We start from the raw sequence: 26412 nt of genomic DNA, 5'->3' as shown, positions 1-26412 counted from the left end.
GACACTTTACTAAAAAGAAATGTATAATTCCACACATTTCCAAACAAAGACTTCAAGCTGCCCCAAGGCTTGGATCCAAAGTGATCCTCCCATGAGAAGAAAGTCTCTTGCAGTCATGAAGGGGGAGGCACAATTTATGTCACTTCTCTCCATTGGTATCCTATCTGTGCCATATCACACTATTCTCAAGAGCCCCCAGCTCTCTGAATTGGTTTTGGGAGGGGGCGGCAGAGGTGACTGCAAGCACAGAGAAGGGGCAAGAAAGTTCCATTTAATGAGTGAAACATCACTCAGTTCTCCGGATCCAAGCCAAACCTGTTCACTTCAAATTTAAATAGTACTTTAGCCACCATGAACTTTCAGTCACAATCATATACATTCATATCTAACTGATATATACACTTTGAGCCATTCCATTTTATTAATCAAGTATTAGGAAACCCATGTAACATGCCATATTTAATTGTGCAGGACACAACATGTAGAGAAACTTCAAGTGTGAGCTCTTATGTTTACATTAATTCTGTAAGTGGAGAGAAAAGAATTTGTAATTTGGCATAAGTCAAGAAGTTTCTGCCACGTACTTGACAGACAGCAAAACAATATAGGCAGCCCTCTTGAGGTGCAGACCTGCAGGTGCCTCACATCAAGCACCCCAGTTCTCTCTGATACCCATGAACTGCTATGCCAGCCAGCAACTAGGCCAAGTATCTGAAAAAAAAATCTTTCCATTTCCAACCTTTTGCCTCTCTTCTCAATTTTCTTCCCCCATGCATTGACAAAACAGCCACTCCAGTATCTGATGAGCCACATTTGCTTTCATAAGTCATTGCTCCAGGTCCTGCTAGCCACCTTCCAAGAACTCTTTTTCCCAGGAAAGGAATCTTGGCTCACTTCCCTCCTTGGGGCTAGCTAAATCTACTGCAGAGCCCACTGGGGTTTGCTTTTCAAGTCCCTTTCTGACTCCCTCCCCACCTCTGAACCAGAAGACTGCTGTTATCTTGGCACCCTAGACCAGAGGTGTCCAAAGTTTTTGGCAGGAGGGCCACATCATCCCTCTGACACTGTGTTGGGGGCCGGGGAAAATAAGAATTTACATTTAAAATTTGAATAAATTTACATAGATGTACATAAATGAATATATTAAAGATGAACTTATATGAATGAATGAAGGTCTTGCAATAGCTCAAGGCCTATAAAAGCAAGGCCAGCCTTTCCTTCACTGCCACTGCTGCATCACAGATGTGAAACAGCAAGCAGTGGAGGGACCCCTCATTCCATAGCTCATGTGAGAGGTCAAATAGTTGCCCTGACGCTGAGATCAGTTGTGTCGGGCCAGCACAGGCTCCAACAAATCTTCAGAGGGCCAGAGGCTCATTGGAGACTGGGGGCTCCCTGGGGGCTGCATTAGGAGTCCTCGAGGGCCGCAAGTGGCCCCAGGGCTGGGGTTGGGGCACCCCTGCCCTAGACCCACGATTTTCTCAACACTACAAAGCTACCACACCGTAGATATGGATATGCATGCAAAGTGATTGCACAGCTGTCCAGATCTCACACCCTGCATGCAGTTCCAGATCAGGTTACAAGACTCAGCATGGTTGTGGCTGAAATCTTAGTGCTTTGTTTCTTCTCTTTGCCTTTGCTCCAGTCCTCCTTTTCTCCCCTCACCCACTACCACAAAACCCCTGGTTCTTCAGCCCATTTCCCCTGGATAAACCTCACGATTTCCCAACACCAGGGTTCCCAAACTTAGCAGCACCACAAACCACCTCATCTCATGGTGGGTTGCAATGCTCCAGATGGCACTGGAGACTTCTCCTGGCCTGGTCACCCACTTTATAGGCCTCTGCAGGCCTCAGAATGACCCTCAGAAGCTGTTGTAAGCTACTTCCAGGTGCTTCAGAAGCAGATCAGAAGTGGCTTCCAAAAACCAGAAATGGCTTATAGAGGCTTCTGAAGGACTTCTGAGGCCCATAGAAGCCTGTAGAGTGGATCTCTGGGCCGGGAGAGACCTCCAGAGGCTCTAGTAAGTAGTGAGGCTTCTGGGAATGGTTCCTACTTGGAGCCAAACCAGTGCAAGGGCAAGCAGGAGGATTACAGCCAACTGTGCTTGGACCCACACTTTATGAAGTGCTGCCCTATAGCCTGATCCTCCCTTTTTCTCCTCCTCAATTTGTGCCATTATGCAAGTTCTTTTCTTTGTAAGAATTTCTCCTCCTAGAAACCGTTGGTGTTTAGGGCCTAGTTGTGTGAGTGAGCATCGAAGACATTGATTTTTTTAAATTCCACTTCCCAGTTCTTGTACTTTTAACTGTGCAATCAGAACTGCCTATTGTTGCCCCTCTAATCTTGCCTTCCTTCTCATTTCACATCTTCCACAGATCTCTCAATGCCCCATTTTCTTATTCATCTTTTCTAGTTTACATCCTTTTTCAGCAGAAGGGGACATGTCACATCATACAATATTGGGCAGAGTGCTGGTGCCCAACATAACTGGTATGTTTTAATCTTATTTTTAAATTATGTTTTTAATTGTGTTTTTAATCATTGTTGTAAGCCACCTTGAACCCTTTTGGGGAGAAAGGCATGGTATGTATAAATAAATATGGCCATCCTACTCCTGTATCTTTTGTGTTCACCAGGCCTCAAGCCATGTGCAGACATAAAAGCTGCATGATGGTCTGCTCCAACTCTCAAAGGAAGCTCTCATAAGCATCCTATATTTCTCCAGGATACTATGCAATGAACACACATTCTTAAAATGCTGCCTTCCATTTCATCCAGACACCTTATTGAGCTTCTCAGCATCCCTGACAAGTCGATTTAATTGTTTTCTTGCTTCCCGTTCTGTTTGATCAGTTCAGCCAGGAATTTCAACATTTTTCAACTCTATTTTGTAATCTGCACTGATCTACAGCATTTTAATAGACAAAAACCATCTCCACTCTGTCAAGTGTTTCTCCCTAGAAAAACACCCACCATACATATGCTATAGTACCTTTGTCATGGTGATGCCAGCCTCCTGCATAGTAATCCTGCAGAACCTGAGGAGGGTTCCAAGTATCCAGAATATAATCCACCTGGTGCTGTTTGCGCCATGTTAATGACTGGCAAAGGATTTCTCTGGATTTGTCGATATTGAAGTCTCTAGCACGCAAGAATCTTAAGATGTGTTCATCCTTTGGAATCTGTAAGAGAGTTATCAGTGGCAGAAAGTTAAGAAACTTTGAAGTGAACAAATTCCTTATGCTGTGAAGTGTTGCTTTTGAAAGTTCATTGCTTTTGACCTGCAATGAAATATCCCTTTTCTATCTTCATGGCTATCACCCCAATTATGAAATTAATCCATTAATTTGCATCAATTTGGATATGGGTCAATATAAAATATGCGTTTCTCTTTAGGTCCACAGCAGGCGGCATTTTAGAATATGCATTCACCTTCCACCTCTTAACATACAAAATGCCTCGTTTAACTTTTAGGCAGGCACATAATGTTTATAAGTTCTGTATTAAAAAATAGTGTTTTTTTTCAAGTGTCAGTCAATTCATTTGGGAGCACCTTTATAAATCAAGCGACTTTTAAAGTAGTTAATCAGATCAACTAAACATTACACTTCTTCTAAAAAAATTAGTGAAGAGAGTTTTTTAAAAGTCTGTACAATTGGCCCCTCGATAGCTGCTGGAGTTTCATTCCAGGACCCCTGTGGATATCAAATTCCATGGATAAAGAAATAAGCGGGAGGAGAGTGCAGCAGCCCAATTACCCTTCAGGCCATTCAACCTCCCAGACTCCTCAGAAACCCCCTGAATGCTTCTGGAAGGCACTTCTAGTCACATCTGGGAGGTCCTCTGAGGCCCTCCAGCCATGGCCTCTGCATCTGCGGATATTCAAATGCAGATAAGGATGGCTCACTGTAGTATATTAGCAATGCTCAGCTGTATTTGGGTGGAGAAATGGACTGATGACAGGGCAGCCCTAAAGTAAAAGTATGGCTGGGGCAAAACCCAATCAAGATGGACAGTGTGTGCATAAAATGCATTTGTCATTTTTCTGGTAGATGGTTCAGGTGCCCAAATGCATCTGTTTCTAAACAAGGTAAGTGAATGGTGGCAGCTACTTCAAGTGAGATATCAAATTGAGAGGGCTTCAGGCTACTTCTGCTTGATGGTTAAGTTATCCTAAAGTGGCTATGACAGTGAAGAGTGAGTAATTTCTGGAATGTGCTGGACACAAACACACACACCCCTTGGATTAGAAAAATAATTTGATCCAGATATGAGCATTTTGTTGCTTGCTACTGATAAGAATTTCATTGCAGAAGTACGTGTTACTGAAATCTGGCAAATATGAAAATACAAATAACCTTTAGAGCAGTACAGGAAGTGACTATTTGGAAAACAAAGGTAAACACTGACTTTATCTGTCAAAAACAAACTCTCCTGGACAGATTTAACAGGTGGAAGATTATGAAGTAGAAAGAGCAAAAAGTGAGGTAGACCTTAGAAGGGAATCTGCTTTCTGTTGCTATGAAAGACAAAATTGCTATGTTTGTGGTTATCCCTGCACAGAGAAAGCCAGAGGTGCAGCACAGCCCATTCTCTCTGCCAGCCCTTCAGTAGGAATGATCATACTTTTGTTCACATGCCAAAAAAGGTCCCAGAGGGGTCATACTGCTTGACAGCACATGCAGCAGAGGGAAACATTTTCCTTGCAATTATGGGCTCTCTACAGTTCAGCAGTGAACTTGAATAAAACCTATTACAATAATAAACTTGTGAGGGAGGGACCAAGATCAAATGTCACAAGACAGTCCATTCTCTATCCCTGGATTGAATGAAGGAGGAAAGAGAGAGGAAAGCTGAGAAAAACAGGCTTTGGACAGATGCACTACTAACATATAGGAACTGGGATAGGGAAACCTGCTATTCACCCTCTACAGTTTGTGTGTTTTTCTAAATGGATGGAGAAAGTGATCTGAAGGAATAACTCCTTGCCATGCCTATGCCCATTCTGCTATCACTTTAATTATTAGAATGTTAAGGAAGAGCCAGGTATTTTATTCAAATACACACCAAACAGAACTAACTTCTCTAGTGGCCTTTGTTCAGTTAATTCCTTTTGGTAGATGGGAAGCAGGGGGAGGCAAGAGCATTGGGGGACACCCTCAGCACAGCTGTCCACAGTCTCATGGAAGCAGTGAACTGGCAAAAGTACCACATATGCTGAAAAGTTAAGTGTCCTTAGTAAATACATCTATATGCTTGTATTTCAGTATTCATTTTAGATGACTAGTGTCACAATGTTTAAAACACAAGCTAAAAACTTAAAGACACAAGTGACTAGACAGGGTTAGAGCAAGAGGCTAAAGATGAAGACTGTCGGTACTTACGTTGGAAGATGAGCCACTGATCCTCTAGATCAGGGGTGCTCACACTTTTTTGGCTCGAGAGCTACTTTGAAACCCAGCAAGGCCCGGAGATCTACCAGAGTTTTTTTTACAATGTTTGCGCCATCATAACATATAACATTTATGTGTACAATGTATGTTGGTGTACCTTGAGCCCCACTGAGTATAACAGGACTTACTCCTGAGTAGACATGCCTAGGATTAGGCTGTGAGGCTGCAATCCTAGCCACACTTACCTGGGAGTAAGCCCCATTGAGTACAATGGGCCTTACTCCTGGCGTTTCCTCCCAGAGGCACCTGAAGGGGGGGGGGGTCGGCACTCCGCGATCTACTCATTTTGCCTCGCAATCTACCGGTAGATCATGATCCACCTATTGAGCACCCCTGCTCTAGATTAGCATTTTCAAAGTGTGCTTCTAGGAGCCCTGGGATTCCCCGAGACTGCTCTGGGGGCTCTAGGAGCAGACCATAAGTGGCTGTCATCTCTCTTCTGCCCAATGTTCTCATCTACTTCTCCCACCTTCCCTGTTTGTGGCTCTCCTTCCTCATTCCCCTCATGTTCTAGCTACTTGCCAGTATTTGGTGTTTGCTGGTATTTGGCTTGGTGCTACGTCACTCTGTGCATGCATCAGTGGTCTGGGGCTCCTCAAGACTCCCCATGCACGCACTGGCAGGGCATCCAGAGATGCCGGAGAGTGTAAAGGGCTCCAGAGAATGAAAATTTTGAGAACTGCTGCTTTAGATAAAGATACAGAAAAATTGTTACATTTAATCAGTCAAGTGAAAAATGCATTACAGGGAAAAGTTGCAGGCACTCACAAGTTTGAAGTACAGTGGATAGAGTTCAAGTGTTATGCATATCCAGTGCACATCAGTCCACAATTAAGTCAATACTAGAAAGTAATTAAGGCTGCAGTCCTACATACATGAGCACAAACTTTGTTAGATACAATGAAACTTACTTCTAAACATGTATAGGATTGCACTGAAAGGAATTTTGAAGTTGTAAAGTAGGCAGAGTAAATATTAGTAGGTATAGAAGAGAGTGCCAGATACAGTATTTGCAGAACAGTTAGAACAAAATACTTGGACCAGATTTTGAGAACCGTCATCTCCTGGTCTCTACAAACAGAAAATAGTATAATTCCTTCATGGTGCAAAAGTTATAATATTCGATTTTTGCTGCTGCAGTGGCTAAACTGCATCAGACATTTATGGATGTTAGCATTAAAATATTGTCATGCCCAGGATTTGAATGTATTTAGCAAAATATACCAAATATGATTAAAATTTGATACTTTTAAGTATCTTTCCCTGATAGCTAGTTCAGAACAATTTATTTTTCTAAAGTTTTTTTTAATACAATAAACCATGATGTGTTCTAGATATGTTATTTTACTTGAAGAGCAGAAATAGTAAGAGTGCAAACAAGACAGCCTAAAATAGAAGAGGAACAGATGAGAATGGCAACAAACAAAAGTATAGTCAGGCACGCATGAACTATTATTGGAGCAGAGGCCCATAGAAACGTCACAAGAAAGAGTTGGGATTTGTGCCAGAATTTGGAGTAAAATTCCATGAATTATGAATCACAAGCCCAAGCATGTGGTCTGGTATCTTTTCTATGACAGAGCCATTGCTCTGGTTAATAAAGAGGAATCAGCTCATTAACAAGACTTGCAGCAGCACAGTAAATTCTCTCAAGGGATATGGTAAAACCGGTTAGTTTGTAGAGGTTTCATAAACATTTGGCATAGGATAGCATCTCCAGGCCATCAAGCCCAGGGTTTCTTTGTTAAGGATCAAAGCAACTGGACTCTTTCTGGGAAGCAGATTTAAAGATTAGACATTTTCAGCCTCCACGCACCCTTAATAAGGCATCAGGTTCAAAAACCAATTGAAGTAAAAATCCATCCATTTCTTTGGGTGGATTACCGCTGTCCTGCCAGACCATTCTGCATGCTGCACACCTTTTCTAAAGGATAGAAAGTCAAGCAGGGAGAAAGATTCTTACTTTGCCTTTGTGTGTTTCTTGAAGCCACTGTCGAAGCCTTATAAGGCAGCTTTCCTGAAGTGGTGTCAAGTCACCCAGATATCTCTTGATGTAATCTGCATCTAGCTTGTCTGAAATGGAAGTTTACACAATGTTAGACAATGATTCTAAGTCAGGTAGCCAATATTTTCTAAGCAAACTTTTAAGCCTTTGCAACAGTTGATAAAACTAATAAAGATGAACCCCTGTGTCCAGTTCTCCACACCCCACCCCACACCTATTAACTTTGTATAGGTGCTTACACTACACCTGCAGTGTAAGCTTGCAGTTTTATAGGGTGACGTGGGCATGCTGCAGGTAGTCTGAATGCTTGAAGAGATTAATCAAATGTTAACTTCAGTTTAACAGCTTCCTGTTAATGTTTGGTCTAGTCTCTTTAAGCTGCCTTCCTGCGCATCATGCTAAAGGCTTGCATGCTTATAGCATCCAGTAAAAGGAAGAAAGATTTTTAAGCAGTAAGCACCTTAACGACGGATGGAGGCCAAGGAGATAGGGTTTCCTTGTACCCACCGTATCTGCAAGGGGTCCTGAAACAGATCCCTTGTGGATAGGGGGTGGGGTGGGATGCTTGTATTATCTAATTTTCAGCAGCATAATTTTCTGTCAGTTCCAATTTTCAGTGGCTCTGCAAAGCTTCAGTCAATATTAGCTGTGCTTTCCTTTTTCCAATCAAGTTCCCAGTCAACAGAATACCAGAATCTACAATAATACTGTTTTTGCAAACAGATAAAATAATAAAGCTGTCTGTTCAAAATACAGACTCCTTGCCTATTTAGAAGTCAGGCAAAATTATAAACAGAGATACACAAAGCAGCAAACCAAGAGATCTCAACAGGCAAACAACACACCATCAGGTGTTCCTGCTGTGGGATCTGCTGCACTGTTACAAGTGTTGCTATCCTTAGTGATTAGTCCATCCTTAATGGCAGTTTCAGGAATTTTGATTGGAGAAGACAGTGTCCGTCCTGCATGAGATGTTCTGTGTTCAACTGCATTCCGAACAGGGGGAGTCCAACGGGGCATATATACTATTCCTTCTTCTCTTAGCTGCTTCAGATAGTATTCAATTATTTCTTTGCCCTTTGAAAGCAAGGTAATTCTTTAGTCAATGCATTTGTACTTGCAAAAGTTTTCTGGAGAAATTATACCATTAGTTCTTGTTTTTGGAAAACCATGGGAAGACTACCCAAGAAAAACCCACTACAAACACCATCCAAGAGCCTGTCCTATCACCTTTAGTATCACCCATCCTAAAAAATGAACAATGACAGAAAGAAACTATTTCTTTGGTTCTCAAAAGGCATGAGGCAGTTCTTCAACGCACAGATACCAGATGAAGGACAAATGCCTTCCTAATCCTTCTGTAGCAAGTTTGGTTGTGTCTCAGTTGGCGTTCCTCTAGCCATGACACAGTTGTGCATCTCCTCTATGTGCAGGATTCAATTAGGCCTAATAAGCCAACTTCCTGTTTCTCACACGTTTTAGGGTTCTTTAGGACTAGTTACATCTCGTATGTCTGCTCAGAAGCACAGCATATTATATCTGTTGTCAGTCAAGGCATGCCTAACATTGGGCATCAGTTACTTTAGGGGAGACAAAACAATTTCTTGATGTATTCTGGTATGACAGGGTGACCTATTCCAAGAACTGGTGAAAACCACATGTATAAGGTATTGTGGAACCACTGGCCAGTACAATGTTCCCAAACGAACAGATTAGCTCATCATCATCCTGGTTAGAGTGTTCCACTAGTAGAGGATGAGAGCAAGCACAGACTACAGGGCTAGGTAAGGCATAGCAAGACAAATTCCAAATTGGTACGGAACGTTCTCCCAGCCTTGTGATAGTGCCTAGAAGCAGCACCAGTTAGCTGTTCAGATTTTAACCAGCAAGCCAGGTACCTGCAACTTGTTAACTCACCTTTTTAATATTGCTGGTGTATTGTTTCATGGCAATCTTTTCTACTGTGCTTTCAAAGCCAAAGAACGATTTAATATCAAGGCTTGCAGACTGCTCAAAACAGGTCCAGTCTTCATTGTCCGGGTGCACCTGGAAAGTTTACAAAGTGGGTACGACAACATGTCTGTAAGGTGCTTCAAGGAGTCAGGTTTAAAAATGGCAATACATCCTAAAGTCTTAGAAAACAAGTTGACACAGCTCACATTTATTAGATTTAAGTTCTCTTGATTTTTAGTCCCATTTCAGGATTTGAAACGTGAAGAAAGATCACAGTGCATTCCATGCACTGCAGGAAACAGTTGCATGTGCAACTGGTAACATGCAAGTTACCAGTGTCACCCTGGGGTGGCAAACCTATGATACATGTGCCCAAGGTGGCACATGAAAAAGTTTGTGGCTGGATGCAGTGCCACCCTTTGATTCTTTAAGCCCTAGCCATGATAAATATATGATCGTTATTGCCCAAATGAAACAGAGGATGATTTTCTCAGAAACTGGGAGTACTGAGAAGTGTTCCCAAGAAACATCCCATACTGGCTTGGTGCCAGCTGGGAGGTTGCGAAGGCCAAATGATCACAGATCATCCATAAGGGCACCTCTTCAACTGCCTGCAGGTTGGTCAATCTTAGTTGGATGCTAGAAGCACATGAGAGGGCAGCCTATTGGTGTGAACAGCCCAGAAAAGAGCAATACTAGAGCCATTTTCACTCACAGAAGAAAGTTATAGCACTGGCTAGGACAAAGAGCAGGTAGTACACAGAGCCGTTGGTGCCCTGCTACCCACTGTGCCTTCTTTATTTCTTCAAAATGAACGCTTTGAGCAGAGGCGTAGCTAGGTCATTTGACACCTTGGGCCCATAAATTTTTGTCATCCAATATGACTCAATTATTTATTTATTATTAATTATATTATTACTTAATTCACTTTTCATACCATCCTTCCTCTAAGCAGCTCAGGGTGGTATACATGGTTCCTCCCCTTATTTTGTCCTCACAACAACCCTGTGAGGTAGGTGAGACAGAGATAGTAATAGTCATGACATGGAATGAATAATAATAATGGCCAGAAAAATAAATGCAGTGAATATTTCCCCATAAGCAATGGATGAAATTCTGCATCAAATGGTATATAACATGATGGTATTATTCCTAAGAGCCACGATTTCCAGAATTTTGGTCACTAGGGTGTCACCCCCCCCCCCAGATGTCTCATTGGCCTGTTTTGAGTTAAGGCAGTGGTTCTCAAACTTTTAACACTGGGACCCGCTTTTTAGAAAGACAATCTGTCCAGGGTGTCATGGCTGGAAGTGACATCATCAAGCAAAATAAAATTATAAATAATTAAATTAAAGAAAAACATAATTAAATAAGGGGAAGCCAGCCCTGTTTCACCAAGTGAATTTTCTCTGTAGCCTGCCTGCAATAACACCCCCCCACACACACACACACACAGATAAAGCAGTGAGATTTTCAGCCCTCCCCAGTGCTCAAGCCTCTGGTTTATTCTTTGGGGGAGGGGCTGCCTTCTAGAGCATTTGTTGAGCTCCACTTTCATCAGATTGGGACCATGCAGATAGCCTTGCATTCCCCTTTGCCTGACTTGACCAGCACCCAAGGCATGTTTGCTTACTCGCAAGTAAACGCAACCCTGTGGTTTACTTTCGCTTTCCACAAGGCTCAACACATTCTCTGCTTGGAGGGAGGGACTTCCTTCTTGGGTGTTTTTTGGGGGCTGCTTTCATTGGACAGGAATCATTCTGGTGTCTTTGGATTCCTCTCAACCTGCCCTTTCCAAAGAAATATGGCAAGTTCGCCTACTCACGGGTAAACACATGATAAGGCTCAGTTTCATTTTCCATAGGGTTCAATGCATTTTTTTGTTTCCAGTTTTTTGGCCATAATATTTGATGGAAAGGAGATATTTCAATCCGGTTTTTTGCACTGCATTCCACTGGACATTCTGTATCCAATGGTATATGGCATGATGGAGTTACTCCTAACCGTTGCAATGTTACCGATGTTGGGGCATTTGTGGTGTTACACCCCCCCAAGGGTGGTACCCGGGGCGGACTGCCCACTGCCCCCACTAGCTACGCCACCGGCTTCGAGTGAAGGAGCTACTTTTAAACAGCAGTATTTTTTACTGAACTGATGGTAACACTGGTACTGGCAAACATTTCTTCATGCAGAAACATAAATTGAAAGGTACCCAATCTGACATACAAATGAGATAGCTAGGAGCTTTGCAATGCAGGTGCAATGCAGTTTTGCAATGTATCCTCTGCAGCCCCGACACACCCATTACCTTCATTTAGTTTCTTTGCCCTGGAGCCAAGCAAAGTATGTGTCTTCCTTTTACTAAACAATATAAGCTAGCAAGCTTATAGGAAGACAAGAAGGAAGGCAGCCTGAATGCTAGAAAAGACTCAATTTAATGAGTCAGAAAAGACTCATTAACAGGCAGCAAGAAGCTTGCTAGCTTATAGTGTTTGGTAAAAGGAAGACAGATAGAGTACTTGCTTAGAGCCATTTAGTAAGGAAACTAAATGAAGGTGATGGGCATGGAGGGGCACAAAGATAGGGTTCCCCCTTATCCACAGTTTCTGGAATCCATGGTGGTCAGAAACTTATCCCTTAGGAATACTGGGAGGGGGGGAGAGAGTGCCTGTACATCAAAGCTTACGCATTGATTTTTTTCTGGATCAAACTCAACTGGTGAGAGTGTGAAAGTTTTTGTGCATGTTTCTCTTCACATCAAGAGAGATTTCCTCTTGTTTTACCTAAGAGGAGATCAGGAAAATGTGGATGCCAGCAAGCTTAACAGAAATTGGTAGATGTTCTCAACTCATCCAGGTCATATCCTACACACTGGCAACAATATGCTATAAAGTAGAAATCTATACAATCAAGTTAATCTGCTAATGCACATGCTGGCTGAAGTAGAGTGAAGACACCCATCAGTCCTAACACTCCTTATGTTGGTACTGCCCAAGCACAAACTATTAGACAGATTTTATATTTAGTAATGCAGAATCAGGTCCAAAACAAGAACATTCTTGCATTCTGTTAAAAGCAAGTTAGGCAACTGAAAAATAGCAGGAAGCAATACATGCAGAATACTTTTGTAGGCAGGAAGAGCAGAGAAACAAACCTACACTCAGGGACCTGACTGCTAAATGATAGCCTGTCTCAACCTGTGGCATCATTAGATTTACCAGTTACTCACCGTGTAACAGCAATGTTCATTAATGACAACTCTGTTTGAGAAAGTTTCATTGTAGGCCTCTATGTGTAAAGTGCGTTCTCTTCTGTTCAAGGAGTTCTTTTGAATAAAGTAAACATAATCTACCCCTGCAATCTGAGAAAGAGCAGAGACTGGGTCAAGAAGAACATTCTTGCAGGTAAATATTCACACCCAAGCCCAACTGATTTTATTCAGGTACCTTTTTGAGGAGTCGTGGTGCATCTACGTCCAGTTTACAGCGTCTTTCAATCACATGGATCGCCCCATCATCGCTCTTGAATTCATTCACAGTATCACTGGCTACAAACATAGGAATGAGGGGGCATGTGGGAAACCTTCTTTCATAAGCCTGCAAAGGCAAGAAGATAAACACACCAATGCTTTGCTACAAGAGTCTTCTACATGCTTAAATTAAACTGATCACAACTTAACTGCTGCATGCACTTCAACAAAAAGTTGTTAAAACCTATCAAATATTAGAAGTGCATCAGAAATGTTAATCAACAGAAGTGTGTGGCACTAGAGAATTTTAAGAGGCTAATTATCACTCCTTTAGAGAGCTAGAGATTTTTCTCAAGTTATCACCCTAGAGACTAATAAAGACATCCAAAGTCTGTTTTTTACAATAATGGTTGTCCCCAAGTACAGCAGCTCAGCACTAATGACTACCGTGTACCATTTACCAGTCTGTGTTTGTGTCCAAGAACATAATGCATTTAAGCCGCTCACACTCCTAACTAAAAAAATCATAGCATGTAAACCACAAATCACTGTATTTCACAAAGATTAACAAATAGAACTGCCAAAAAGAAAGCTCTATAACTCACAAGACAATCCCTGATGTCAGACTCACCAGGTGTTTTGCATTCCTTCGTTCCTCACAATCATATCTTAGTAGAGGGGGCAGTTTTGGAGTGCACACACACTTCATATTTCTCCCCACCCCTGCCCAAGACAAGCAACAACAGAAGCTTTGAATACACACACATCTAGACCAGGGGTGCCCAAACTCTGGCTTGGGGGCCAGATCTAGCCTGCAGGAAGCTCCCAGTCTCCAGTGAGCCTCTGGCTCTCCGGAGACTTGCTGGAGCCCGCGCTGGCCCGATGAGACTACTCTCAGCATGAGCGTCAACTATTTAACCTCTCGCTCAGACCATGGGCTGAGGGCGCTCTGCTACTTCCTGTTTTATATCTGTGAAGCAACAGTGGCAGTCAAGGAAAGGCCAGTCTTGCTTTGCGCAAAGTCTTTTTAGCTATCACGAAACCTTCATTCATTCATAGAAGTTCCATCTTTAATATTCATTTATATAAAATTATTCAAATTTTAAATGTAAATTAACTATATTTCCCAGCCTCCAGCAGTGTCAGAGAGATGATGTGGCCCTCCTTCCAAAAAGTTTGGACACCCGTGATCTAGGCTGATAGTCCATTATTAGAATAACCTGAATTCTGAAGTTGCACAAATGAGAAAAACTTGTGTAAATTCTGCAAAAATAAAACACACACTACTTATTCTGTAGCACATTCACTCCCCAAAATCTTGCACAAATGCAATTATTTACTCTGTCATCTGTTCCCATTTTGCAATGGATTACGGTAATTTGCTCAACAATGTTGTTAAGCAGAGCATGCTTTACATTTGTATTCACACTACATTTTAAAGCATCCATCCAATCATACTCCTTGTTTGGACTACTAACTTTTCAAAAATTGTGATTACTGGAAGTTTGATATTCTTGGGATTCTGTCTTGAAGCTATGCAAACGGCAAAAGGTCCTGAAATGAACCTTTTCTATGTAACCCATATAATGTACAGGCCAGGTTTGTTAAAAAAAAACAACCAAATGCTAACTTCTAGAAGTTGCTAGAGGCAATAATAATAATTAAATTGCATGGGCGTGGCTATTGCAGATTATCTACAGTAAGGCTATCCAGATAGCTCTTTTACTTTAGGGAGATGAATGAAACATACATCCTATGGTTTAACTAAATGAGAGGATTTTGGATTCTCGGAGGTGCCCTAATATCAAAGTGGAAATGAAGCATGTGTACACTTTACTTGCTTGTCAAGCTACCTTAGGTCCCTTTCCAATGCAAAGAATTCACTGAGTTATTTTGATCTGTCTCTGACTTGAACATGAGCACACCAATATATTGTGGTAGAAACTACATTTCTACCAGACTACATTTTAAACTGCAAAGTATAAAATAGCCTATGTAGACTATGCATCACTACTTAGCAGCACACACTAATTTCTGTATCCCATGGCATTTTATGAGTAATATCAATTCACCATTAGTTGCTGCATATCTCAAGGTGATTTATGGTCATTTTACGATTTATGGTCTCGTACTTCCATCAAGGTGAGCATAGGCAGTCATTGATACTTCCTGAATTGCAGGCCCTCATGAGGCAACTTTGGAAGTTAGAACTTATTCCTGTGCCTCAGTGGAAGGGATTTTGCACTCCCCAACGATGAAATGTTTTTAGCTGCATATGTTAAAACAATTTTGCATACTGTACGTTCTATAGATTAAATATTTGCGCAAAGCTGAAAGTTTGGTCAGCAGTTGCTCTTTGTGATCTATGTGCCTTAAAACTAAAAGCACAATCAGCACTCAAACACAGTACTGTCCTAGTTAAAAGGTCTCCAAAGTCTATACACTGCCTGCCGAAATAGTTTTTAAAAAATGCTCTAACACACTTGAAAAAGCTGCATTTAAGCTAAAAGAAACACTAAGGATGGAAAATGTGATTAACATCTGATGCTGATTCAAAACTGAACCCATAATATTTTATTGAATTTAAGGGCCACTTCACATATTGGGTTGGTTCCAACACCAAACCATAGTCTATGAATGAATGAATTACTATACGTGATATACATGTGATAAACAGTTTTTTCTTAAGGCATTTTCCTTTTGGTCCCTCTTCCTGAGAAAACTGAGATCAATGAGCTGCCAAAGAGCACAAACACCAAGAACAGGTGAGCTCAGACAACAATGTTTCAATACACAAATGATGCTTTTAGACAGGATTATAAGAGCAATTACTTTGCTATGGAATCAACTTATATAACATGCTTTTCATTATTATTTCTGCATACAGGTCAAAAACTAATTGCTTTTGCTTGCAATTAGCACAGCTGTGAATTATTTTCTTATAAGGAAGTTTATTAAATTCATTTAGCTCCTGCTATGTTCTATTATCATTTAGCCTTAAAAGCCTAGTGTCTGGGATTATACCGATGATCACGTTTTGTTCCAAGTGCCCTAACTATAGCACGGAGGCAAAACCGAATGCTATTACAGTTTTATTTAAAGAGCCAATGAAATCTAATTTTTTAGACTGATTTTGAACCCCTGAAGGTATAAGACACATGAACCCACCACTTTTATTATGCAATCAAAAAGGCATCAGTTGTAATTAAGAAAGTTAAAAATGAGTTCTCCAAAACAAAATGGATGTGTAATACCAGTTGTGGAGAACCAAGGACTGCAAAAACACCACACAGTAAACTAGGAATACAGATCAATGTGCTGTCTTACTTTCAATCAAAAACTGCGCATGAAGAGTAGCTATGCATTCTAAGAATCTGTGTGGTCACAACTGTGCTGCAAACTGCAGAAACCTACCTCCTAGACAGTGGCATCACAAGGGTGATCACACCACATCACCCGGTGTGGGAGGCCTGTGCATCACGCCCCTGATGGACCTCCTCCCATGCAGTGGGCAGGGCAATGACCCAAGTGGTGGGCATGGTGATGTACCATCATCACACCCTGCTGGTTTTTTGACTATACTTTTTGATAAAACACAGTTATTTCATTCCTTTTTCATTGCATTCTGCTGTAAATTACTTACTGAATGTTATATAACATGATGGTATTATTCCTACAAACTGCAATTTTAGCTATTTTGGCCATTAGTGGTGTCACCCCAGGTGTCACTTTGCTAACACCTTATTGGTTCCATGCTGTGTCCTAACAAGGGCCATCTCATTGGCCCTTAGAACAATCAGTCTCATTGATGTGCTTTGATTTAAGGAAATGTACTTTATTACATAAGACAGTTGCATTTCAGTTTTCATTTTTTTGCCCTAACTTTTGATAGAATGGAGATATTTCACTCCAGTTTTTCACACTGCATTATGCTGTAATTATGCATGAATGGTAAACACCATGATGGTATTATTCCTACAAACTGCAATTTTGGTCACTAGTGTGTGTCACACCCCTCTCGTGCGCATCACCCCATGCGGTCCGCATCACCATAGCAATGCCACTGCTCCTAGACTGGAAGACTGAACACAGAGGAGCCTAAGATGGTGGTCAACATTCTAATATGCGCTTAGCGCTTCTAATTCAGAAAGCTTTCTTGAAATATGGGCACTTTTGTTCAAGGTTCAGAAAACAGGGATAGAGTTACTACCATGACAAATTCATACAATCTTTTGTTCCTCCAAAGAAGCCCCAGCTCTCTGGTCTTTATGTTCATTGCCTCTCAGCTAACATGAAATTCAAGAGTTATGAATTAAGCAAAAGAATACCAATACAGCCAACAATATACTATCGTTTTGCCAGATGCCAAATCCAACCTCAGGATTTGGACACTGTTAGCTCAGAACTTCAGATCTGTGCCCCCAATTCCAAGTCTTGGGAATGGAGAACATTTAACCAAGGAGAAGACATGACATTTGCTGTACTTAAGAAGCTGGTACTTCTTCTGAAACCATAAAGATGCCAGATTTTAGCATTGGAATGCAACATAAACAAGCTTTAAATCCTCTGCTGAAGATCAATATACAGATCAGTGGCATAGCTAAGGAAGTGCAGGGGGTAGCAATTGCACCAGGCAACAAGCTTTGTGATGATGGCCAAAACTGCGAAAACTTGGTATTTTTGAATAATTTTATCATGTTATATACCATTCAATGCAGAATTTAATGCAGAATGCAATGAAACAAACCGCATCAACATATCTCTATTCTATCAAACGTTATAACCAAATAACCAGAAAATAATAACTGCATTATGGAACAAAAACTGGATTTTCTTAAAACTGACCTTTGAGAGTGATTGTTCTGAGAGCCAATTAGGTGTTATGATATAGCAGGGAACCAATAAGGTGTTAGTATGAGTTAGCTCTCATTTCCTTGAATCAATACAGTTTCCCCTGCTAACTGGGTAAAAGGCACTTTATCAAGTTGTGCTCCTCTTATTTTTAGCAGGGGGATATAACCATCCCTCTTCACCTCAGCACAGTGTCTCTAAACAATATGGGGCACATTTTTCATTTATTTACTTAATTAAATTTAAAGGGGAGCTACAACATCTTCTACCCCAGGTAGCAGATGCCTTAGCTCTGCCACTGGCTGAAGGAGGCAGCAGAGCAAGCAGGCAGTGAGCTGCTGGGGGGAGAAGGCGGGTTTCCCCACAACTTTTACTTGTTTAAAGCCTGACCGTGATGTCATGTCCGGGGGATCATTCTGAGCTTGGCACTGGGTTACACAATCATAAGCTATGCCACCGATACAGATATTTTCCATGAAATTTTAAAAGCTTCAGCTGTCTTTCCTCATACAAGTCGTATCATCCAGCCAGCTTTGTTCTAGAGAGGCATTTATTTTCCAAGAGCAATTCTTGGCATGCTGGGACATGGCAGAATCTCTCACTAAATGTGTCTGACAGAATTTCAATACCGCGTTTCTCCAAAAACTATTAACAAAACCCGTGAAAATGTAGAGTCGCTTAGCAACCATAAGACTATAAATAAGTTTTGGCTTAGATCAGGGCTTTTGGCTTTTCACAACACTGAAAATCATAAAAATACTGACACCCAATGTATTGCCCAATATGGCCCCATAACCCCTTGCCAGATAGTCAAAATCATCATAACCCCCAGACCTATAAGGTTTCAAAAGGTGTTAATACCTTGGTTTTACTTTATATAAGGCTAGCTAGGAACAGAACACCTCAAAAGCATTGATAATGATTAATCTAATCTAGCAACAATTTTTTTTTAAATTGTTCAGAGATAGAGTCCCATACCCCCATCATTTGGCTTACCATGGTTAAGAATCCCCAACTTGGAAAATAAGGTATAGTATACTATTTCACCTTAAACAGCTTTAGGTCTAATCTGGGTCTAGTAATTACACTTCACTGAAGCTTGATATAAAGTTTGTCTATAGCCTTGCTGGGTTATTTCCTGGACCTTTTTAATTATCCTATTTGGTTTCTTGACTTAAAATAGGAAAGAATAATTAAAGCTGGCATTAGGGGGAGAGAGCAAAACTTTGTAACTGAAAATGCATGGTTCAGTGCATTTTCACAGAATATTGGCTTAGGGTTTGAGAGACAATAGCTATGCCATTCTGTGCAACTGCAGGTCGAGTCTCATTATTTGCGAGGGTTCCATTCCCAGAACTCATGTGGATGGCAAAAAAACACGCTAAAGCAAAACAATTTAAAAAACAAAGTCCCTTTGCTCAGGTAGTTTAAAAAAAACAGCCTTGCTGACCTTTTGTAATGCACACAGCGGCAGTCAGTCTCTCTCCAGGCACTTAGGCTTCACTAGGAAGCAGCAATCCCTCCTTTCACCAGTAATGCACGGAGGGGGAAAGAATGGAGAAGGTGATAATCACTGCCATTTAGCCTTCTTCCACATGCTCAGGGGGAAGGGAGGAGTGAAGCTGGAGAGAGAATGATTGACTGTCAGCCAGCTGCCCTCTCTTGCATTAACAAGGCTTTTCCTTTAATTTAAAGGGTGAAAAATCAGTGGATAATTAGGTTATAGCTGTAATCACTTGCATGACCATCTCTCTACAACAGTAAGAAGCAGTTTTTGAAACCATGATTTTAAAGGGGTGGATTTTTTCCCCTTCACCAGGGATCAGCACATTCCTTCTCATTTGCAGTGGCCATTCGTGTTGAGTCAAATCTGTGTATAAAAAATCAGTGTATAACAAGGTTGGACCTGTACCCTTTCCACATTCTTTCACACACAAGCAAGACTACACTGATTGGTAAATGCCTTTTGACGATCACTCTAGATTTCAATGAAATTGTTAAGTTTGAAGAATTTGCATTTGAATTTGTTCCAAAGATGTATGCCTGTGCATATTGCTACCACTGCTTTATGACATACTGCATTGTATGCGGTTTGCTGCCATGTTAATATTTGAAATAGAGGATGTCTGTCAGTTTCCCAAACTCAACAGCATGACCTAACCTTAGAATACTCCCCATTTTGCATGCTAGAATACAGATGCTGTAGCATAGTCTATACCAGATAAAGCCCAACAGCACATTGTAACAATGGAATTTCACTCACAACCTGTAGCCAAATGCCTTCAACAGAATTTAGCTCGCACAAACCCATCAGTTTATATTTGTTTCCATGTACCACTGGTCATTTACAACATCCTCCCCACCACTTCAAGGGAACTGTGACCTTCTGTGATTATGTGTTTGTTGCCTTAACTTGGGGCTACTCACTAAACTGGAACAGCAAGCTTATCTAGCATGTGACAACAGCATCCCAAGCAGTCTGCCAAAAACAGAGATTCTAGGAGTCTAGCATGGAAGAAGATTTTCTAGTTTCAAAAAAAATGATGCAGTATTGGTCAAGTTTAAGAGAATGAGGAGAAAAGAGCTATTCATGTCCCTATGCTAATGCTGTAGCTTCCCAGGAATGCTACAGGATGGGAGAGTCAATCATTACCCCTGTAAATTAAATCTACAACTGCCAGGAAGTCAACCAAGTGCCATATAAACATGGCCAAAAATCACCAGTAAGGGAATATTAATCAATTACTTGCATTCAGTAGCAGTATAGGTACTACAAGACAAACACTCATAGTAGTAAAATCACTGTTGCCACTGATAAGACAGTGGTTGTAAAGACTCTCTCAGAAGAACAAACAAAGTTCATATGAAAAAAATTCCAATGCTGACTTGCAATTCCTTTTGTATACAACCTTCATTCCCACCTATGTACTACAGAACGTTAAAAATGTGCTGCTAAACCTACTTCAAGACTATATAGCTTATGAGAAAACTATTATGACATTTTTTCAGGTAATTCTTGCTAAAGTGACACTTAAGGCATTAGATGTGTATCCTAATCTTATCTTTCACAAAAGGAAGTGGCTTCTGTCTGGGCAGGGGGAATAATCACCCAACCCACCCCTCCCCCCTCTGTCCCTCTCCAGAGAATATATGAAACCTGCCCAATCTTCTTAAAATGGTTGTCAGGGGAGGGATACAAAGGGCCATCAAGTCAAGGAGAGAATGGGGGACTTTACTTCTGCATGCATCCCTTAGGGCAGTGATTCTCAAACTTTTAGCACCAGGATTCAGTTTTTAGAATGAGAATCAGAAAGGACCCACCAGAAGTGATGTCATGACTGGAAGAGACCTCAAGCAGGAAAATTAACAATCCTACCCACACTTACTCAGTAGGTCTCATTGACTATCATTGTTAAAAGTATATACGTAAGTAGCCTGTTAAAAGTACAGATGTATCACATTTCCACAAACGTAGTCACATACCATGGTAGTATCAAGTGTAATATTAAAAATAAAATATTGAAACGAATGGGGAAACAACCGAAACTGGTTTGTGACCCACCTAGTGGGTCACGACCCACAGTTTGAGAAACACTGCCTTAGGGTAATGTGTGACAATTTGCTTGCAATGCTAAGAGTCAATATCTCCTTAAGAACATAACATAAGAACAGCCCCACTGGATCAGGCCATAGGCCCATCTAGTCCAGCTTCTTGTATCTCACAGCGGCCCACCAAATGCCCCAGGGAGCACCAGATAACAAGAGACCTCATCCTGGTGCCCTCCCTTGCATCTGACATAGCCCATTTCTAAAATCAGGAGGTTGCACATACTCATCATGGCTTGTAACCCATAAAGGATTTTTCCTCCAGAAACTTGTCCAATCCCCTTTTAAAGGCATCCAGGCCAGATGCCATCACCACATCCTGTGGCAAGGAGTTCCACAGACCAACCACACGCTGAGTATAGAAATATTTTCTTTTGTCTGTTCTAACTCTCCCAACACTCAATTTTAGTGGATGTCCCCTGGTTCTGGTGTTATGTGAGAGTGTAAAGAGCATCTCTCTATCCACTCTGTCCATCCCCTGCATAATTTTGTATGTCTCAATCATGTCCCCCCTCAGGCGTCTCTTTTCTAGGCTGAAGAGGCCCAAACGCTGTAGCCTTTCCTCATAAGGAAAGTGCCCCAGCCCCGTAATCATCTTAGTCGCTCTCTTTTGCACCTTTTCCATTTCCACTATGTCTTTTTTGAGATGCGGCGACCAGAACTGGACACAATACTCCAGGTGTGGCCTTACCATAGATTTGTACAATGGCATTATAATATTAGCTGTTTTGTTCTCAATACCCTTCCTAATGATCCCAAGCATAGAATTGGCCTTCTTCACTGTCGCCGCACATTGGGTTGACACTTTCATCGACCTGTCCACCACCACCCCAAGATCTGATCTGTCACAGACAGCTGAGAATCCTTATATAAAAGTACAACAACAAGAACAGCTGCTGAAATTTTTTCCCAGCATCTTCTCTCCCAATGCACCTGTGCCTTGCTTTAGAAGGCCAACACTAGCATTTTAACCTGCTTCCTCTCCCCCCCCCCACACCATCTTTGGAGCCCAATCAGAAACAAGTTCAAAAGCAACTATTCATAGTAAATACTATTTGTTACAGTAGCAACATCTGCACAAAAATACCACAGCTAGAACTGAACTTAGCAAGAAGGGGTTTCATCTAACAGGAAGTTCCACAGCAAAAATACATGCTTTTCGAAATTAAAAGCAAAGTACTTTAAACTCTTATTCAGGAAGTGTCCTCATGGAGTGGGAGAGTAAGATATGCCGGCAGAATAACTCAGACACTTGAATGGAACCCATCAGTGATATAATTCACATTTCCCATCAAGTGAAGGAACACAATAGATTTTGGACAGGCAAGCAACTTTATCAGGAATCTTACTGCTTACTCTTCTATTGTGGCCCAAAGAAGTCTAAATTCCATAACATTTGTTCTCACAGTCCTGTGGGTTACAGGAGGCTACAGTGACAAAAAAAGCACCTTTTGGATTCATGCAGGCTCCATGTGTGTGGGTGTGTAGGATTACAAAAAAAGAATACAAAAACATCTCCGCCTATGCTGCACTAGATCATAAGCAACCCTGTGAGTTGAGGGCAAATAGGAGCACTGCCAAGTTTTTGTACTTGGTGGATTTCCAACAGTTATTTACTTCCTTTAGAAATTCTCATTATGTCTTCAGGAAGCACAACAATTAGTCCAAGTTCTGGAACAATGTTAAGACATGTAAAATATTTTAACAGTTACAAAGCACTTCTTACAGATACTTCTCTAGTTTGACTTAAAAGATGGGCAAAATAAAGAACTCCAAGTATCAACAGCTTCAATTCATCTAACAAAAAGGTGAAGATTTCCACCTTTTTCCAAAATTCCAAAAAAGTTTGTACCTTGTAACCAAGGGGGGGGGGGGGAAGGAGCAGCTATTATACCAGGGATACTACAATGTAAAGAAGCTGTTAGAGAGGAGGCAAGAAGCTATGTTACAATTAAACAAAGTTCTGGAGAACAAATATTAACTTCATTTATGTTGTATAATATATTGTATTTAAGGCCCCAAGACAGACAAGGAAACTTCATTAGGTTAATAGCAGAACTTGAAACATTTTAGAAGGGAACATAGCAATAGGAAGGAATTTCAATGAGGTATAGTGATGAATTTTTGAAGTGCAGAAGCTCTTCATGAAACTCCCACTGTCAGATCACACCCCTCCCCAATAGCCACAGCCCACAAACAAAATTACTTTACATGGGATTAGAATGTGCCCCAGATGGAACCTCAGCTGTAAAGACTTTTGCTTCTCCAGAAAAATGAGTGTTAATTTCCACCAATATCATATCCTTTCAGCACCTTCTTGTATCTGTTTTCAGCAGCAATAAGAACAATTAAAATCTAAATCAATCTTGCTCCACTGGTTTCTGTTTAGGCCACACATCGCAGTAATGAAGGTAAGAATGCTTAGTATTGTAGGAAATGAAGTAAGAAATGCTTCAGAATGCATATGCATTGTTTTCCCTTCCTGCAGCCCAATTTCACTGAAGACACTATTCCTTTACTAAAAATAAACCAGCACCGCTGTTTTGGGTAACCTCACAGGATTCATCAAAACTTTCAAGAGATCTGATGATCTTGATGACTAAGGCAGCCTTCTGTGCCCTTTGCTTTCTTCTCTCACCCACGGGATTTCCACCACACAAGTTCTGCTAGCCGTAAAAGTATTACCGCCAGCAGAGTTCTACAGAATTCAGCAGAACACTACAGGGCAGCAGCAGGGTTTAAAAAAAAATTAAACTCTTCTTTTGCAATCAGCAGCACTTGAAATACTGATAGTTTCCTCAGTAACAGGCTCCTGCCAATTGTCATTTTTCTTTCCCAGAATGTGTGATGCAAGGTCATTTCCTGACACACTGAAAAAAAAAAATAGCAAGCACAGCTGAAGTTGCCACCGTCCAAAAAGGTTTTGCAAAGAAAGGAAAAAGCTCCAACAATACTATTGAGCCTCCCAAAGACTGTGTTAATTTTTTTAATCAGAATTTTAGTGATGGCAAACTAATCCTCGTGCCAACACAAGAAGATTGGATTTGGATCCCCCTCCCCTGCCCAAGTTTCTTGAACAAGCCCTTCTACAAGTGATGGAACATTTTGGCATGTAGTAGAACACGTCTGAATTCAACTCTATATATTTACCAGAGTATTTTCATGGAAACCACTTTCATTAAGGAAACTATTTTAATAGGCAATACCATTACAGATTTATAGAGTACTCCACTGTCAGCTTAATTTTAACATATTTAAATATATCTTTTATATAGAGTTCAGTTGGTTGTAAATTTCAAGGTTGACTACCTCCACTAAGCAATTAAGCCTTGCAGCATTAAAAATTTATACTGCCATTATGGATGTTGACATGTGGCATATACTTGCCCTTTGTCTGGTACATAGACATTCTTATTAGTCTTTGAAGATATTTGCAACCTTGGTCTTCCTCTATTTCAACATGCATGAAATTTACAAAACATTTTTCCTGGATAAGAGCAACGTTCAGGTATAGTATATTTACAAGCTTTAAATAGCCAGGTATGTACAAAACTTGTGGTCCTGAGGACATGGCTATTTGATTCTAACAGGCTACTTTTCCTGAGACTACACCAGCTGCTGGTCTGTTTCCAGGAGCAATTCACATGCTGGTGATGACCTTTACAGCTTCGTACTAGACCAATGAGGGGCTGTTTCCTTCATTATGCCACAGACTATCTCCTAAGATCATCCAGAAGGGCCTTCTCACGTGTGCCACCATTGGCCAAGGCCAGGCTAGCAGCAATAACCTTTTCTGTGACAGCATCACAGATGTTGAATTCCCTCCTTTTGTGATTAAGAACTTAAGCCCTGCAAGACCAACACAGATTGAGAAAGCAAAGCAAACGTTTTCTCTCTTTAGTCCGTCTAGCTGCTTGTTTTTACCAATTATCTGTTGTGTTTTATTGCAGCAGGTGTTACTTTGATTACTACATTTTTTGAGCATTGTGCTTTGCGTTAATTAGTATCATTAGCCACCTCAGGAACAAGAAAAAAGGTAGGATGCAAATATTTTAAAATAAGCATATGGCCAGTAGTCTGCACTTCATCTCTTTAAAGTTCTAGGTGATGTTCAAAACTCAACTATTTCGAATTTCATTCTCTAGACTTCACAGCTAAGCTTGAAAACACCTTGTTCAGCTTTAAAAATATAAAATTCCCATTTTCTTCCATATCAAGCAGTTTCTAAACTTGCTTTGTTTTTTAAAAAAATGCATCTTGCTGGAAATGATTAGCAACACTAGTTTCTGTAGAAATTGTTAAAACATTCTCCCTATCAGTAACAAATCTCAACCTTGTAAGAGTTGCAAATTCTTCCCAACTAGTCCACTTTGGGGGGGAAAATGGAGAGTGGTGAACAGAAAGAGTTTGATCACTGTGTCAGGGCACTAACCTGTTCAAATAAATGTTGCATACTTAAGTTCAGAAATTACTTAAATCCCAACCTGATAAGTTTCAGCTATGCGTGCCCTTCTCTCTCAAAACAAGGCGAAAATAAAATCTGACCCAAACTATGCAGCTTTTATCTGACCAGGATAGTGCCCTGACAGAGATCAACTTCTTTCTGTTCACCAACCTCAGTTTTGTTCCCCAAAATGCACTAGTAGGAAAGAATTTGCAATTCTTACAAGGTTGAGATCAGAAGTTCAGTTAAAGGGGGAGTATTGGTCATATTTCCCAGGATCCCAGGAAGCTGCTTCCCCAAATAGTCTCCTGAGGGTTCACATAAGGAAAAGATGGAATAAGACAAGTGATAATTTATGCATATACACAACCATGCACTTTTATGATCAGTTATCAGCCTGTGTAAAAGCTACAGAGAAATAGTTTGCATTTCTTCATGCATGGCTAGAGGTGTCTGAAAATATTGTTACCTTCCTCAGAAGTAAGACCATTGTGCTCAGTAAAACGTGGGCTGTAATCTCATCTTACTCAATAGAAATACCTCTATGCATGACCCTGATCTAAGTCACAGTTGCACTACCCCTCTGCCTCCCACAGACAGGAGAGTATGTACAAGCAGCTAGACC

General features: G+C 40.9%; 1 protein-coding gene across 2 annotated transcripts in view; it reads right to left on the bottom strand.

The window, feature by feature from the left end:
• SEC14L1 (SEC14 like lipid binding 1) overlaps positions 1-26412 on the bottom strand; it is a 57534-nt gene that overhangs the window by 12852 nt on the left and 18270 nt on the right. For both annotated transcript variants that reach the window (XM_066613563.1, XM_066613562.1), the window contains exons 3-8: positions 12864-13013; positions 12647-12778; positions 9382-9510; positions 8310-8541; positions 7423-7532; positions 2999-3188 (exon numbers count right to left, since the gene is read on the bottom strand). In XM_066613563.1, coding sequence (XP_066469660.1) covers positions 2999-3188; positions 7423-7532; positions 8310-8541; positions 9382-9510; positions 12647-12778; positions 12864-13013 — 943 coding nt within the window. The remainder of the gene's footprint in view (positions 1-2998; positions 3189-7422; positions 7533-8309; positions 8542-9381; positions 9511-12646; positions 12779-12863; positions 13014-26412) is intronic.

This window comes from Tiliqua scincoides, chromosome 2 (assembly GCF_035046505.1).
Source record: "Tiliqua scincoides isolate rTilSci1 chromosome 2, rTilSci1.hap2, whole genome shotgun sequence".
Lineage (NCBI taxonomy): Eukaryota > Metazoa > Chordata > Lepidosauria > Squamata > Scincidae > Tiliqua > Tiliqua scincoides.
The sequence above is the reverse complement of the archived record's forward strand: the minus strand, read 5'-3'. Positions and strand labels throughout refer to the sequence as shown.